Raw genomic sequence first — 14816 nt, forward strand, 5'->3', positions numbered from 1 at the left:
CAACCTGAGCAAGAATATCGAGGTGTGTAGCTACACATTTCTTTTTATAACAACATTTTTCAGGAAATCTGTAGCATGTGTGTTGAGTGGAGGCTCTGTATTCTCTCTATCAGATCTCTATATCTTCTATAAAATATCTATATTCTCGATATCTGCAAGTTTAATCTAAGCAAGTATTCTGGATTATAAATACATGTCTGACATTTTTGACAAAACAGTTTCGATCAGCATGTTATGAATATTGTAATTGTGGAAAGATAAAAAATAAATAAATAAATAAAACAAGGTAGGTTTTTCATTTCTATATATGCACAGTAAAACAACCGTGTTGCTCCGCCGTCCTCCATTATTGAGTTCTATAGAATATTTCACAGTAATACACTTCACTTCCTGTCTCCTGGTCATATGACTACGGATGCCGCACAGGACGGCAAGATCCTGTTCCAGCCCAGTCGGAGGATTCCCCTACTGGCTCTCCATCGGCATCCCGACCAACACCTCCTCTGGCCAAGCCCTCCTGAGAGGCTTTGCTTGCCTGGTGGCAACCTGGTCATCCTCCAGAAAGGCTCTTCCAGTCCAGTCGACCTCCTGCTCTTCCTTTTTGGTCGGCCTCAGCCCTGTCTCCTGGCCACCCGACTGAAGGCTTTTGGTCAGCCTCTGCCCCGCCTCCAGGCTGTCCACCTGAAGGCTTTGTGTCTGCCCCTTAGGAGCCTCCAGGCTGTACAAACACTGGCTGTGATCCCCAGTTTATTAACATTTACCCATTTTTCTCTTGTGGACTTTAACCTGGACTCTTTTTGATTTTCCTTTTGACCTCTTGTGTTTTGTCAGACTTTTAGTTGGACATTGGTTGGACTTTTCTTTCTTTGGATTCTGTACAGTGAGCTTTTGTTTTTACCTTGTTTGTATATTTTTGTTATTAAATAATATCATTGTCTGCATCTGGGTCCTCTCCCTTTTTGATTGAACTGAAAATGTGACAGCAGGGTGATGACGTTTATATCATGTGACATATAACAGGATTAACAAAAACAAAAGAATATTTCAGGAACATTTCGAGAGTACTATAAGAACACTTCAGGACAACTTCAGAAACACTTTAGGAACACTTCAAGAGCACTATAAGAACACTTCAGGAACACTTCAGAAACACTTCAGGAACACTTCAAGAGCACTATAAGAACACTTCAGGAACACTTCAGAAACACTTCAGGAACACTTCAAGAGCACTATAAGAACACTTCAGGAACACTTCAAGAGCACTATAAGAACACTTCAGGACCACTTCAGAAACACTTTAGGAACACTTCAAGAGCACTATAAGAACACTTCAGGAACACTTCAAGAGCACTATAAGAACACTTCAGGAACACTTCAGAAACACTTCAGGAACACTTCAAGAGCACTATAAGAACACTTCAGGAACACTTCAGAAACACTTTAGGAACACTTCAAGAGCACTATAAGAACACTTCAGGAACACTTCAAGAGCACTATAAGAACACTTCAGGACCACTTCAGAAACACTTTAGGAACACTTCAAGAGCACTATAAGAACACTTCAGGAACACTTCAAGAGCACTATAAGAACACTTCAGGAACACTTCAAGAGCACTATAAGAACACTTCAGGAACACTTCAAGAGTACTATAAGATCTCTTCAGGACCACTTCAGAAACACTTTAGGAACACTTCAAGAGCACTATAAGAACACTTCAGGAACACTTCAAGAGCACTATAAGAACACTTCAGGAACACTTCAGGAACACTTCAAGAGCACTATAAGAACAGTTCAGGAACACTTCAAGAGTACTATAAGAACACTTAAGGACCACTTCAGAAACACTTTAGGAACACTTCAAGAGCACTATAAGAACACTTCAGGAACACTTCAAGAGCACTATAAGAACACTTCAGGAACACTTCAGGAACACTTCAGGAACACGTCAGGAACACTTCAGGAACACTTCAAGAGCACTATAAGAACAGTTCAGGAACACTTCAAGAGTACTATAAGAACACTTCAGGACCGCTTCAGAAACACTTTAGGAACACTTCAAGAGCACTATAAGAACACTTCAGAAACACTTCAAGAGTACTATAAGAACACTTCAGGACCACTTCAGAAACACTTTAGGAACACTTCAAGAGCACTATAAGAACACTTCAGAAACACTTCAAGAGCACTATAAGAACACTTCAGGAACACTTCAAGAGCACTATAAGAACACTTCAGGAACACTTCAAGAGCACTATAAGAACACTTCAGGAACACTTCAGAAACACTTTAGGAACACTTCAAGAGCATTATAAGAACACTTCAGGAACACTTCAGGAACACGTCAGGAACACGTCAGGAACACGTCAGGAACACTTCAGGAACACTTCAAGAGCACTATAAGAACAGTTCAGAAACACTTCAAGAGAACTATGAGAACACTTCAGGAGTAATATAAGAACATTTTAGGAGCACTTCAGGAACAACTGTAGAGCTGCTCCTTGTCCTGGCGGCAGGTGAAGCTGTCAGCTCGTTTTTTTTCCTTTGTCCTCGGCATGATGACCTCACTGCTCTCTGTGTTGCCTGGTACAGCTGGTTGCCGTGCTGAGTGGTGTCAGCCTGTACCAGGATGTGGACACGTTTCATTCAGCAGAACACAGCAGCAGTCAGAGGCTGTATCAGTACACACAGTACTACAATAAAGACTACAGTATGCTGCAGTGAACTCAGAACAATACAGTATACTCATAGACTGTAAGCAATGCAGTGTTATTAGATTAATACTTATGTAAGTAAACTACAATGTGTACTACTATTATAAACTACATTCATGCATTTATGTTTATATAACTCCAAATAATGACGAAGTTATCACAGGGCTCTTTACAGACAGAGCACTGTACTCTTATTTATATTATTTAGACCTCATAATACTAATACAGTATCACTCTACATCTATACCACAATTTATATAAATAACTAGTACATATCAATATGCATCTATACTGTATATATACAGTACATATATACAGTACAGTGCAAAAGTTTTAGGCAGGTGTGAAAAAATGCTGAAAACTAAGAATGCTTTCAAAAATATAAATAATAATAGTTTATTTTTATCAATTTACAAAATGATCAGTGAGCGAACAAAAGAAAAATCTAAATCAAATCAATATTTGGTGTTACTACCCTTTGCTTTCAAACCAGCAGCAATTCTTACAGGTACACTATAAACTATTAACACTTCCATTTTTGAAAGCATTCTTAGTTTACAGCGTTTATTCACACCTGCCTAAAACTTTTGCACAGTACTGTGTGTATATGTATATACATATGTATATATAGATATATATATAAATATATATATATAGATATATATAGATATATATATAAATATGGACACACATTATAAGTTGTATATATATACATATGTTGGATGCATGATGCATGCATGCAGCATGTTGGACATGTTGGAAGTGTGCATAATTACTTCTGTTAGCTCTGGCAGACTCACAATGTGACGTCACTGATCACTTTGCGTATGATATTGATGATGTCTCCTTGTCTTTGTGTTTCTGTTATGAGGCGGGGGATTTGTTTATTTATTTTACCTGCACACTCCGGGGGGGCGGGCTCAGTGCGCGGTGCCTCCACGTCACACAGTACTCTGCTGCTGTTGTACACAGTTGCTGTTGGGGGGGGGGGGGTTATTATGACTCTTTGATTTGCTGCTAGGTATCACGTGACGAGTTGACACGTTGTCATAGAGACTGACCCCACCCGCACCGCTACGTCACTGCCCCGGTCTTAGAAACAAGCGCTCCTTGACAGATTGGCGGGGCTTGAAGAGCGTGCAAGGAGGTGATTGGCTGGACGCCACAGTAGCGCGCTGAGCTGTGATTGGTCAGAAGTAGAAAGCAGGGCTGTCAGTCAGACAAAGGCCCCGCCCACCCGTGCTCAGACTGCGAACTGCTCCGGGACCAAAAGCCAACACTCCGGCGGATTATTACAGATTAATAACGGACAAATAAAAAATAAAATCCGAGCGCGCAGGTGATCGACCAGGTGGTTCGGTTAGTCGGAGGGGATGTCCCGGCTGCTGGAGAGCAGGAGACAGGACAGGATGAAGGAAATCAACCTGAAGGTGAGCTCACCGGAAAAAAAGAAAGAAACGAACTCAAGCGCACACTTTCCTGATCGATAAAGGTAGTTATCGGTGATCTGGGAGTGATCGGCTGGTTCGGATGTGATTGATCAGACAGACAGAAAAACTCTGTCTCACTTCTGTCCGCTTTGTCCGTCACATCTGTTCAGATCTGACGCGGGTTTGTTCCGTTACTGCATATGTTGTAAGACTGGATCAATAGTTCTGATAGATGATTGATCGGTCATTGATCGGTGTAATCGGTGTGATCGGCGTATTAGTAGTTTTAGGTTGAACAGAGAAGAAGAAGTTACCTCAGCTCAGAGACGGGAAACGGACACTTTTCTCAGTTCAGACCGGAACACGGTTTTATTTCTTTACACGGAGTGTGTGTGTGTGTATGTGTGTGTGTGTGTGTGTGTGTGTGTGTGTGTGTGTGCGTGTGTTTGTGTGTACGTGTTTGTGTGTGTGTCGGTGTGTCGGTGTGTTCCGTGTGTATCTGTATAAACTGACTTTCTGTGTGTTTCGGTGTGTGTCCGTTAGCAGCAGCGTGGCCGCTTTGTCCTGTAGGAGGAAACGAGCGGGGGGAGGGGAGACACTGTGTGTGTGTGTGTGTGTGTGTGTTCCCATACAGGGAGTGTCGGTCAGGAGTGAAGGTGGATGTTTGACCTCTGGACTGACTGATGATCTGTCAAAAGACTGTCAATGTGTTTCAGAATAAAGTGATTTTATTTATGACTCAGACAGACAGACAGAGAGACAGACAGGCAAGCAGTAATTAAAGTGAAGTAGAGGCAGTGTCTGCCTCATGGATGGAGCTGGATGTCGTGCTGATGCCTTCAGGAGCCGTTACATTGATAGAAAACTTTTCATAGCCAGTGTGGCACATGCACTCAATTAGAAACCCGTAAACACGTTTGTCAGGTCGTCTGAACACGGAATCACCGGCTGTATTATTATTTTTCACAGTGGGTCAGAAAGGGGGCGGGGAGAGTGGGGGACCCGGCGCTGCTGCATGTAGGACCGCGCTCTGCACATGGGGCGCACACTTTAACTTCTGTCAGAGAGATAAAGCTTTAACCTCTGTCAGAGAGAGATAAAGCTTTAAACTCTGTCAGAGAGAGATAAAGCTTTAACCTCTGTCAGAGAGAGATAAAGCTTTAACCTCTGTCAGAGAGAGATAAAGCTTTAACCTCTCTCAGAGAGAGATAAAGCTTTAAACTCTGTCAGAGAGAGATAAAGCTTTAACCTCTGTCAGAGAGAGATAAAGCTTTAACCTCTGTCAGAGAGAGATAAAGCTTTAACCTCTGTCAGAGAGACAGATAGAGCTTTAATCTCTGTCAGAGAGAGATAGAGCTTTAACCTCTGTCAGAGAGAGATACAGCTTTAACCTCTGTCAGAGAGAGAGAGATAAAGCTTTAACCTCTCTCAGAGAGAGATAAAGCTTTAAACTCTGTCAGAGAGAGAGATAAAGCTTTTAACTCTGTCAGAGAGAGAGATAAAGCTTTTAACTCTGTCAGAGAGAGAGATAAAGCTTTTAACTCTGTCAGAGAGAGAGATAAAGCTTTAATCTCTGTCAGAGAGAGAGAGATAAAGCTTTAATCTCTGTCCGAGAGAGATAAAGCTTTAACCTCTTTCCGAGAGAGATAAAGCTTTAAACTCTGTCCGAGAGAGATAGAGCTTTAACCTCTGTCAGAGAGAGATAAAGCTTTAACCTCTTTCCGAGAGAGATAAAGCTTTAAACTCTGTCCGAGAGAGATAGAGCTTTAACCTCTGTCAGAGAGAGATAAAGCTTTAACCTCTTTCCGAGAGAGATAAAGCTTTAAACTCTGTCCGAGAGAGATAGAGCTTTAACCTCTGTCAGAGAGAGATAAAGCTTTAACCTCTTTCCGAGAGAGATAAAGCTTTAAACTCTGTCCGAGAGAGATAGAGCTTTAACCTCTGTCAGAGAGAGATAAAGCTTTAATCTCTGTCAGAGAGAGAGAGATAAAGCTTTAACCTCTGTCAGAGAGATAAAGCTTTAACCTCTGTCCGAGAGAGATAAAGCTTTAAACTCTGTCCGAGAGAGATAGAGCTTTAACCTCTGTCCGAGAGAGATAAAGCTTTAACCTCTTTCCGAGAGAGATAAAGCTTTAAACTCTGTCCGAGAGAGATAGAGCTTTAACCTCTGTCAGAGAGAGATAAAGCTTTAACTTAACCTCTGTCACACACCTGGTATCAACATGTGGTTTTCATGATCCTTCAGTGGTCTTCAGTGACCACTTGTGATCGGATGTCACTTTCTCGCTCTGTATGCAAATGAGCACGGAACCTCATTGACCTCAATAAGACTTTAAAACATAATATAATACAAAACACTGTGATGCAGACTCGCAGCACACAGAGGGGGAGAGCTGCAAGAGCAGAGGGAGGGTGGGGGAGTACGGACTGAAGTGATGACGTCAACTTTGATCATGAAGCCTGATGCTCCTCCACACCTCTGTGTTTATCAGTGAAATATATGAACCACACAGCATATGGACATATGACAGCATGGAGACGAAGTATATACTTAACTGTGCGCAGAAATACAGACAGACCACTTCCCTATAGAGTCAGGAGCAGAGCATGAGAAACACTTTACAGACAGAGCAGGTCTCGAACGTACTCTTTGTTATTCAGAGAGAGACCAACATGAATCACCACGAGCAGCTCTGAGCAACATTCAGCACAGAGACAGAAACACTTCCTTTAACAGGCAGAAACCTCGAGCAGAACCAGACTCATCCAATCCAGTCCAATCCACTTTATTTATATAGCACATTTTAAAAACAACAAGGTTACCAAGGTTAACAAGGTTAAGTGCTGCACAACAGATAAAAACAGTAAATAAGTCAAATTCAAATGTTAAAATAAATATATAAAAAGTAAAAGATTAAAAAACACAGTAAAATAAAAGCATATAAAAGCAATAAAATATACATAAAACACAAAACAACAACCAATGATTTAGAAACAATAAAAGACAAACAGAGACCACACAACTCTCATGCTGGATTAAAAGCCAAGGAATAAAAATGCGTTTTAAGACGAGATTTAAAAGTGTCTAGAGTGGGGCCTTTTTGACGTGGGTGGGTAGCTCATGCTGAACATCTGAAGAGACTGGACGGGCCGAGAGAGGGAGCGAGAGAGGGAGAGAGGGAGGGAGAGAGGGAGGATGCAGATGATACATACTTATGGTTACAATTAGTGGTGGACCGATATGGGTTTTTCAATGGCTGATGCTGATTTTTAGAGAGCAGGGCAGCCGATGGCCGATATATGATGCCAATATCATGTTGTTGTTAAATTTATATATATGAATGAAAAATAAATAGTTTTAGTGCACTTGAGAAGCAAGAGAAGCATAGCATTCACCTCTTCAGCCTGAAGTCTTCATCTCTTGTGTGAAGACTAGGAAAAAAGAGGAAGAAGTTTAACCCGCCTACTTTCTTACCTCCTCATGGCTGACCAAGGTAGGTGGGTGTGATGTCAGAGGCTCTTAACAGTTCAGTAGAAGGCTGTTAGAGAAAACAGAACCATTCACACATTTTATAATAATAAAATATTTTATTTATAATGCACTTTACATTTGAAGCCAATCTCAAAGTGATACTGGATAAAGACATGAGCAAAAAAAGAAATAAAACCCACAGGTAATAAGGAACATGTTATAATAAACAAGTAAAAGCAAGCAGAATCAAGAAAAGTCTCTTTTAAAAAGAAAGACTTTGAGTCCTTTTTTAAAGGTTTCTACACTCTGTGGTGACCTCAGGTGGTCAGAGAGGTGTGGAACAGAAGAGTTGAAGGCCCGACCGTAGTGCGGAGCTTAGTCCTGGGGGGGATGAAGACGGTAGGTGTTTCCAGACCGGATGTTTCTCTTGGTGGTTTTTAGGGGTGATCTGAGTTTTGCAATGTTTCTGAGGTGGAAGAATGAGTTTTTTCACAGATGTTTCTGGGCCTCGAGGTCAAAAGAGGGTCAAATTTTACAGCCGGGTTAGTGACTGATAATGAGAGGGGAATGTCCTGGCCAGAAAAGGATATGGCGGTTATGTGAGATGACTGAACCTGATGTGGAGTGCCAACAAAAATCACTTCACTTTTGGGGCAGTTTAGCAGGAAGTTATTTTTCATTCACACCTTTATCTCCTCAGTGTAGGTGATGGTGTCATGGCTGCAGAGGGGGTTGGGTCAGTTTTTCCGTATAGTTGTGTGTCATCAGCAAATCAATGGAACGATATTCCTTGCCGTCTGTTTTATTTGTTGTTTACTCCGAGTTAATGATCAAATGATGATCAATAATCAGTTCACTGATGTGTTATGTAATGCATGAAACATTAGACAGAAAGATTCAGTTAGAATAAGTTCGTCAGACAGTAAACATCCGTGTTTGGAGGTCACATGACTCAGATGAATGTAGCTCGGATCTGTTTCCTGTTTCTCACCTGATTCTTTAGATTTTCACTTCAAGTCAACTGGTTTCATGTGTCTGTCTCCCCTTCCCCCCTCCTCTCTCTCCTCCCCTCGCTCCGCTCCCTCTCTTCGTCATATGACGCCCCCCCCACCCCCCCTCAGACAGAGATCTCTTTATTTCCCTCCTTCACTGAGTTCTTTATTTATTGATCAGCTGATCGCTGACTGTCACCAGATCATTGAACCCGTTTTAAACCATTTACAGACCAATTCACGTTTGTTTTAAAATAGTTTTGTTTGCAGATTCTAGGTATATAGTTTGAATATTTATATAGTTAGTGAACTCCTTTATTCGATGGTGTTTCAGCTTCTGAAAGGTTTTTGGACATTTTAAAGAGTACAAAATAACTAAACTTTAACATCTTTATTTATATCTGTAAAATTATCTTTATCTTTACATGAAACACTTTTGTTTCTGTTTCTCTGAGTCACACACACACACACACACACACACACACACTTCCCTTTCCTGCCCCTCCCAGCCCAGAGCAGAAGTTAATGTGAAAAATAATCAGAACAGAAAAGAGAAGTTACACAGACAGCCAGACAGACATGCAGATAGACAGACAGACAGACAGACAGTCTTCTTTGCTTCATATTCCTGCCTCAAAGCTGTTAAAGCGGCTTTTTGACATCCATGTTTGTTTTTGTAATATAATACTGATCTGCGGCTGGTCTTGGAGGATTTTCTGTGTTGTCCACCTGCAGAGCTCAAGTGGTATCTGAAAGGTCAGGTGGTTCCTGAAAGGTGGTTCAGTCAGTATATTCCTCAGTGTGAAGGTTCCTACTCTTCCATCACAGTCAAACTATGAAATGAAATGCTTGTTGGGTTAGGGTTAGGGTTATCGTGGAACATGTTTATTGTGGACCATGTTTATCGTGGAACATGTTTATTGTGGAACATGTTTATCGTGGAACATGTTTATTGTGGAACATGTTTATTGTGGAACATGTTTATCGTGGACCATGGTTATCGTGGAACATGTTTATTGTGGACCATGTTTACTGTGGACCATGTTTGCTGTGGACCATGTTTATCTTGGAACATGTTCACTGTAGAACATGTTTATTGTGGAACATGTTTATTGTGGACCATGTTTATCGTGGACCATGTTCATCGTGGAACATGGTTATCGTGGAACATGTTTTTTGTGGAACATGTTTATCTTGGAACATGTTTATTGTGGAACATGTTTACTGTAGAACATGGTTATCGTGGAACATGTTTATTGTGGAACATGTTTACTGTAGAACATGGTTATCGTGGAACATGTTTATTGTGGAACATGTTTATTGTGGACCATGTTTATCGTGGACCATGTTCATCGTGGAACATGGTTATCGTGGAACATGTTTTTTGTGGAACATGTTTATCTTGGAACATGTTTATTGTGGAACATGTTTATTGTGGACCATGTTTATTGTGGAACATGTTTATTGTGGAACATGTTTATCTTGGACCATGTTTATCTTGGAACATGTTTACTGTGGACCATGTTTGCTGTGGACCATGTTTATCTTGGAACATGTTCACTGTAGAACATGTTTATTGTGGAACATGTTTATTGTGGACCATGTTTATCGTGGACCATGTTCATCGTGGAACATGTTTACTGTGGACCATGTTAATCGTGGGACATGGTTATCGTGGAACATGTTTATTGTGGAACATGTTTATCTTGGAACATGTTTATTGTGGAACATGTTTATCGTGGACCATGGTTATCGTGGAACATGTTTATTGTGGAACATGTTTATTGTGGAACATGTTTATCGTGGACCATGGTTATCGTGGAACATGTTTATCTTGGAACATGTTCACTGTAGAACATGTTCACTGTGGAACATGTTTATTGTGGACCATGTTTATCGTGGAACATGTTCATCGTGGAACATGTTTACTGTGGACCATGTTAAAGGTGGGACATGGTTATCGTGGAACATGTTTATTGTGGAACATGTTTATCTTGGAACATGTTTATCGTGGAACATGTTTATTGTGGAACATGTTTATCGTGGAACATGTTTATCGTGGAACATGTTTATCGTGGAACATGGTTATCGTGGAACATGTTTATCTTGGAACATGTTTGCTGTGGACCATGTTTACTGTGGACCATGTTTATCGTGGACCATGTTTATCGTGGACCATGTTTATCGTGGAACATGTTTATTGTGGACCATGTTTACTGTGGAACATGTTTATCGTGGAACATGTTTATCGTGGAACATGTTTGCTGTGGACCATGTTTACTGTGGACCATGTTTATCTTGGAACATGTTTATCGTGGAACATGTTTGCTGTGGACCATGTTTACTGTGGAACATGTTTATCGTGGAACATGTTTATCTTGGACCATGTTTATCTTGGAACATGTTTATCGTGGACCATGGTTATCGTGGAACATGTTTATCTTGGAACATGTTTATTGTGGACCATGTTTACTGTGGACCATGTTTATCTTGGACCATGTTTATCGTGGAACATGTTTATCGTGGAACATGTTTATTGTGGACCATGTTTGCTGTGGACCATGTTTGTGATTGCTGTGGACCATGATTGTGTTTATTGTGGACCATGTTTACTGTGGAACATATTTGTCGTGGAACATGTTTATCTTGGAACATGTTAATCGTGGACCATGGTTATCGTGGAACATGTTTATCTTGGAACATGTTTATTGTGGAACATTTTTATTGTGGACCATGTTTACTGTGGAACATGTTTATTGTGGAACATTTTTATTGTGGACCATGTTTACTGTGGAACGTGTTTGCTGTGGACCCTGTTTGCTGTGGACCCTGTTTGCTGTGGACCCTGTTTGCTGTGGACCCTGTTTGCTGTGGACCATGTTTATTGTGGACCATGTTTACTGTGGAACATGTTTACTGTGGACCATGTTTACTGTGGACCATGTTTACTGTAAATTTCACAGACACTGGTGGCTGCTCATCCTGAAGCTGTAAACGTGTGTATGATCATCATGTTGAGAATGACCTCACTGATCTTTGCAGGAAAATCTAATTAAGTGTTTTCATCGTGTTTCATGTTTACTGTCTCTGAATCATTAACAGACGCAGGTCATAAAGTGTGATCAGAGAACACAGGTGATATCAGGTTATCTACCATTATTCCTAACAACACTATAAGTTCCTGTCTCTGCTGTGATTGGCTGTTCTGTCCATGTTGTCCCCCATGTACGTTGCACAACAGATGTAGGTAGTCTTTACCATACCACTTAAATTACAATAACATAATAATAATTTCCTTTTTTCATCATCTGTTGTTTTTATACTCTATATTTTTATATTTTATATTTTATGGTACTCTTTACAGTGTTGTATTTTTTTTGAATATGTTTTGAATTTAAATACATGTGTATATTCCCTGTATAGTTTTATGTACCAAAAGCATTTCACAACACATTGTAATATGTATAACTGTATGCGACCCATAGAATTTGAATTATTGTTGATTGGCAGACAGTTGTGAGCAGGCAGGTGTACTACGAAGCTTCAACATACCCAGGCTTTCTTTAGGTAAAGTGGCTCGACAAAGCCTGATGCCCCAGTTAGAGATAACAGTCAGAGATAACAGTTAGAGATAACAAATATAACAGTCAGAGATAACAGTCAGAGATAACAGAGATAACAGTCGGAGGTAACAGAGATTACAGTCAGAGATCACAAAGATAACAGTCAGAGATAACAGAGATTACAGTCAGAGATAACAGAGATAACAGTCAGAGATAACAGTCAGAGATAACAGAGATAACAGTCAGAGATAACAAAGATAACAGTCAGAGATAACAGTCAGAGATAACAAAGATAACAGTCAGAGATAACAGTCAGAGATAACAGAGATAACAGTCAGAGATAACAAAGATAACAGTCAGAGATAACAAAGATAACAGTCAGAGGTGACAGAGATAACAGTCAGAGATAACAGTCAGAGATAACAAAGACAGAGATAACAGTCAGAGATAACAAAGATAACAGTCAGAGATAACAAAGATAACAGTCAGAGATGACAAAGATAACAAAGATAACAGTCAGAAATGACAGAGATAACAGCCAGAGATAACAGTCAGAGCTAACAGTCAGAGATGACAGAGATAACAGTGAGAGATCACAAAGATAACAGTCAGAGATAACAGAGATAACAGTCAGAGATAACAGAGATGACAGTCAGAGATAACAGAGATAACAGTCCGAGATAACAGTCAGAGATAACAGTCAGAGATAACAAAGATAACAGTCAGAGATAACAAAGATAACAGTCAGAGATAACAAAGATAACAGTCAGAAATGACAGAGATAACAGCCAGAGATAACAAAGATAACAGTCAGAGATAACAGTCAGAGATAACAAAGATAACAGTCAGAGATGACAGAGATAACAGCCAGAGATAACAGAGATTATAGTCAGAGATCACAAAGATAACAGTCAGAGATAACAGAGATAACAATGATAACAGTTAGAGATGACAGTCAGAGATAACAAAGATAACAGTCAGAGATAACAAAGATAACAGTCAGAGATAACAAAGATAACAGTCAGAAATGACAGAGATAACAGCCAGAGATAACAGAGATAACAGTCAGAGATAACAGTCAGAGATAACAAAGATAACAGTCAGAGATAACAAAGATAACAGTCAGAAATGACAGAGAAAACAGTCAGAGATAACAGAGATAACAGCCAGAGATAACAGAGATTACAGTCAGAGATAACAGAGATAACAGTCAGAGATAACAGAGATAACAGCCAGAGATAACAGAGATTACAGTCAGAGATAACAGAGATAACAGCCAGAGATAACAGAGATTACAGTCAGAGATAACAGAGATAACAGCCAGAGATAACAGAGATAACAGTCAGAGATAACAGAGATAACAATGATAACAGTTAGAGATGACAGAGATAACAATGATAACAGTCAGAGATAACAAAGATAACAGTCAGAAATGACAGAGATAACAGCCAGAGATAACAGAGATAACAGTCAGAGATAACAGTCAGAGATAACAAAGATAACAGTCAGAGATAACAAAGATAACAGTCAGAGATAACAGAGATTATAGTCAGAGATCACAAAGATAACAGTCAGAGATAACAGAGATAACAATGATAACAGTTAGAGATGACAGTCAGAGATAACAAAGATAACAGTCAGAGATAACAAAGATAACAGTCAGAGATAACAAAGATAACAGTCAGAAATGACAGAGATAACAGCCAGAGATAACAGAGATAACAGTCAGAGATAACAGTCAGAGATAACAAAGATAACAGTCAGAGATAACAAAGATAACAGTCAGAAATGACAGAGAAAACAGTCAGAGATAACAGAGATAACAGCCAGAGATAACAGAGATTACAGTCAGAGATAACAGAGATAACAGTCAGAGATAACAGAGATAACAGCCAGAGATAACAGAGATTACAGTCAGAGATAACAGAGATAACAGCCAGAGATAACAGAGATTACAGTCAGAGATAACAGAGATAACAGCCAGAGATAACAGAGATAACAGTCAGAGATAACAGAGATAACAATGATAACAGTTAGAGATGACAGAGATAACAATGATAACAGTTAGAGATGACAGAGATAACAGTCAGAGATGACAGAGATAACAGCCAGAGATAACAGAGATTACAGTCAGAGATAACAGAGATTACAGTCAGAGAAAACAGAGATAACAGTCAGAGATGACAGAGATAACAGCCAGAGATAACAGAGATAACAGTCAGAGATAACAGAGATAACAGTCAGAGATAACAGAGATAACAATGATAACAGTTAGAGATGACAGAGATAACAGTCAGAGATGACAGAGAAAACAGTCAGAGATAACAGAGATAACAGTCAGAGATAACAGAGATTACAGTCAGAGATAACAGAGATAACAGCCAGAGATAACAGAGATTACAGTCAGAGATAACAAAGATAACAGTCAGAGATAACAGAGATTACAGTCAGAGATGACAGAGAAAACAGTCAGAGATAACAATGATAACAGTTAGAGATGACAGAGATAACAGCCAGAGATAACAGAGATTACAGTCAGAGATAACAGAGATAACAGCCAGAGATAACAGAGATTACAGTCAGAGATAACAGAGATAACAGTCAGAGATAACAGAGATAACAGTCAGAGATAACAGAGATTATAGTC

At 39.8% G+C, this 14816-nt stretch overlaps 1 protein-coding gene across 2 annotated transcripts in view; it reads left to right on the forward strand.

Moving 5' to 3' along the window:
• The first annotated feature begins 3960 nt into the window (after window positions 1–3960).
• LOC138606730 (rho guanine nucleotide exchange factor 2-like) overlaps window positions 3961–14816 on the forward strand; it is a 37681-nt gene continuing 26825 nt past the window's right edge. For both annotated transcript variants that reach the window (XM_069679158.1, XM_069679159.1), the window contains exon 1: window positions 3961–4142. In XM_069679158.1, the coding sequence (XP_069535259.1) occupies window positions 4086–4142 (57 nt within the window). In that variant the 5' untranslated portion in view covers window positions 3961–4085. The remainder of the gene's footprint in view (window positions 4143–14816) is intronic.

Source organism: Semicossyphus pulcher, unplaced genomic scaffold (genome assembly GCF_022749685.1).
Source record: "Semicossyphus pulcher isolate SPU_LCO1_2020_fin unplaced genomic scaffold, fSemPul1.0.p SCAF_30, whole genome shotgun sequence".
Taxonomy (NCBI): domain Eukaryota; kingdom Metazoa; phylum Chordata; class Actinopteri; order Labriformes; family Labridae; genus Semicossyphus; species Semicossyphus pulcher.